This window comes from Nymphaea colorata, chromosome 11 (genome assembly GCF_008831285.2).
Source record: "Nymphaea colorata isolate Beijing-Zhang1983 chromosome 11, ASM883128v2, whole genome shotgun sequence".
Lineage (NCBI taxonomy): Eukaryota > Viridiplantae > Streptophyta > Magnoliopsida > Nymphaeales > Nymphaeaceae > Nymphaea > Nymphaea colorata.
In genome coordinates this window covers 23,012,731-23,015,093 of record NC_045148.1, presented here as the reverse complement: position 1 = coordinate 23,015,093, position 2,363 = coordinate 23,012,731, and the positions used below count along the sequence as shown (strand labels likewise).

General features: G+C 37.5%; 1 protein-coding gene across 1 annotated transcript; it reads left to right on the top strand.

The window, feature by feature from the left end:
- Positions 1–561: 561 nt before the first annotated feature.
- On the top strand, positions 562–1,749 carry LOC116263695 (uncharacterized). The gene is made up of 4 exons (XM_031643430.1): positions 562–636; positions 732–968; positions 1,043–1,230; positions 1,668–1,749. Exons 1-4 carry the CDS (start codon positions 562–564, stop codon positions 1,747–1,749), a joined length of 582 nt encoding a protein of 193 aa, XP_031499290.1.
- The last annotated feature ends 614 nt before the right edge of the window (positions 1,750–2,363 follow it).

Here is a 2,363-nt window from a genome sequence, read left to right as displayed (position 1 = left end):
ATCAATAGTATTTTCCAGGCATACTCTCCCTTTCCCGGAGTTTCTTTCTCTTTATCTGAGAGTTTGTTTGGCAAGCAGCAGGAAAATGTGTAAACATCTCACCGGTTCTGGTTTTTCCTTTTTGTTTTTTGGCTGAGCTTTCTTGCTGTGCATTGCACATTCTTGCCTGTTGGGTTCGTTAATTTCTGGATTTCCTATTGCATGTATAGTAGTTATTTAGATATTATTTCACATATTACATGATTATCGACAAGTTGTAGTTGTCAATTAGTCACCAATCTGGTTTCGCTTCGATATGTGTTCTTCTTCTTAATCAAGAAATTTGTTTGCTCCATTAGATGCATACAAACCAGAGACTTTGATGCTTCCTGATAAAAAATGTGGGGGCTTGTCTCAGCTAAATCTTGCTATTGTAAGGTTTTCTCCAGTTCTGGTTGAGTGCAAAAAAGATACTTGCAAATTTTACTCGAACTATTGAAAGGTTGATCAGTTTGTATTTATTTACTTTCATTACCATGTGTAGGTTGGCCACGTTGATTCTGGCAAATCAACGTTGACAGGATGAGACTTCTGCACATTTTGGGGTGGATCTCTCAGAAGGATATGCACAAGTATGAGAAGGAAGCCAAACAGCAGGTGTAATAATTTATTAATATGTTTATATTTGCTTAATAAGTGCTATTTCACTTCAACTTAATCACTTTTATATTTAATTTTTACATTGAGTGCAGGGGAAAGGCTCGTTTGCCTACGCATGGGCATTAGATGAAAGCGTTCAGGAAAGGGAAAGAGGAATAACTATGGCTGTTGCAGTTGCTCGTTTTGAATCAAGGAAATTTCATGTTGTTATGCTTGATTCACCAGGGCATAAAGATTTTGTCGCAAATATGATATCTGGTGCTACACAAGCAGATGCTGATCATGCTGTGATACTTGTTGTCGATGCATCTATTGGTTCTTTGAGGCAGGTATGGGTTTAAATGAAGTTGGGGGACAGACAAAGGGGCATGCACAACTTATCCGAAGTTTTGGTGTTGAACAGCTGGTTGTTGCTGTTAATAAGATGGATTTTGTAGGATATTCTAAAGAAAGATTTGATTCCATCAATATGCAGCTGGGTGGATTTCTCCGATCTTGTGGATTTAAAGAATCACATATTTCATGGGTACCTTTGAGTGTTATGGAGAATCAGAATCTTGTTGCAGCTATAACAGAACCTCGTTTCTCATGGTGTGTGTGGTATTTTTGTAGTCATGTTTCAAGTGTTATGCTGCTTCTTTTCATCAATTAGCTAAGGTTACAACAGTTACTCCAACTAAAATTGGAGGGACTCTCTTTTTAATATTATTTGGCATTCATCTGATGGACTCTTTGCTGCATATCTCTGTAAAATAAGTTTTGTTTATGGTCTGAGTTACGTTCCATTTATACACCTAATTTTGCCACACATTATCTTCTCTTTCTAAGATTCTGTGGTACACCTGATCTTTTTAACTTTTGCCTGCTTATCTTTCTCTAATTTTCAAATGTTAATTAATTTTATATTATTCTCTGCTTCTATCTACCTTGTTATGTTTTCATTCTATTCTGCTTTTACCCCTTGTTCTCCTTGAGTGCTTTTTGCTTGAGCTGAGCTGAGTTTTTGCATGATTTTCAAATGTTAACAGCATTCTTACATCTGCAGATGATGATGAAGATGTGCATTGTTATATCGCAGATGATGATGAAGAAGATGTGGTTCTCATTTAACTTCCATTAATTGATACAAGTTAGATGCCCAAACGAGTTAAAGGATTTAAATGCCTAAATGAGCTAAACAAGTAAATGCCTAAACAGCTAAACGATTTAACGTCTAAACGAGTTAGCGCCTAAATGAGCTAAACTATTTAACGTCTAAACGAGCTAGACGAGTAAGTGCCTAAAAGAGCTAAACGAGTTAAAGTTAAACGAGTAAACGCTAAACAAGTTAACAAGTTAAATGGGTTAATCGAGTCGAGTTAAATGGGTTAATCGAGTCGAGCTCGACTTTGTGTAGTCGAGTCGAGCTCGAGCTTGTTCTAAGAAGCTCGTCTGGAGCTCGAGTCAAGTTCGAGCTCTGAGTAATTTTAGCCGAGTCGAGCTTGAGCTGGCCAAGCTCGGGCTCGGCTCGTGTGCAGCCCTAAATTGTGTGTGTGTGTGAGAGAGAGAGAGAGAGAGAGAGAGAGAGAGAGAGAGAGAGAGAGAAATAAGCATAACATTAGCAAGAACAGTTGGCCAATGATGGTCCAAACAAACAATTACTTGTGTCTAATTGGAACATTGTGTCCAATTGGAACATTGAAAACGTTTTGTTTTAACAATCTAACCATTTAGATACTATCTTA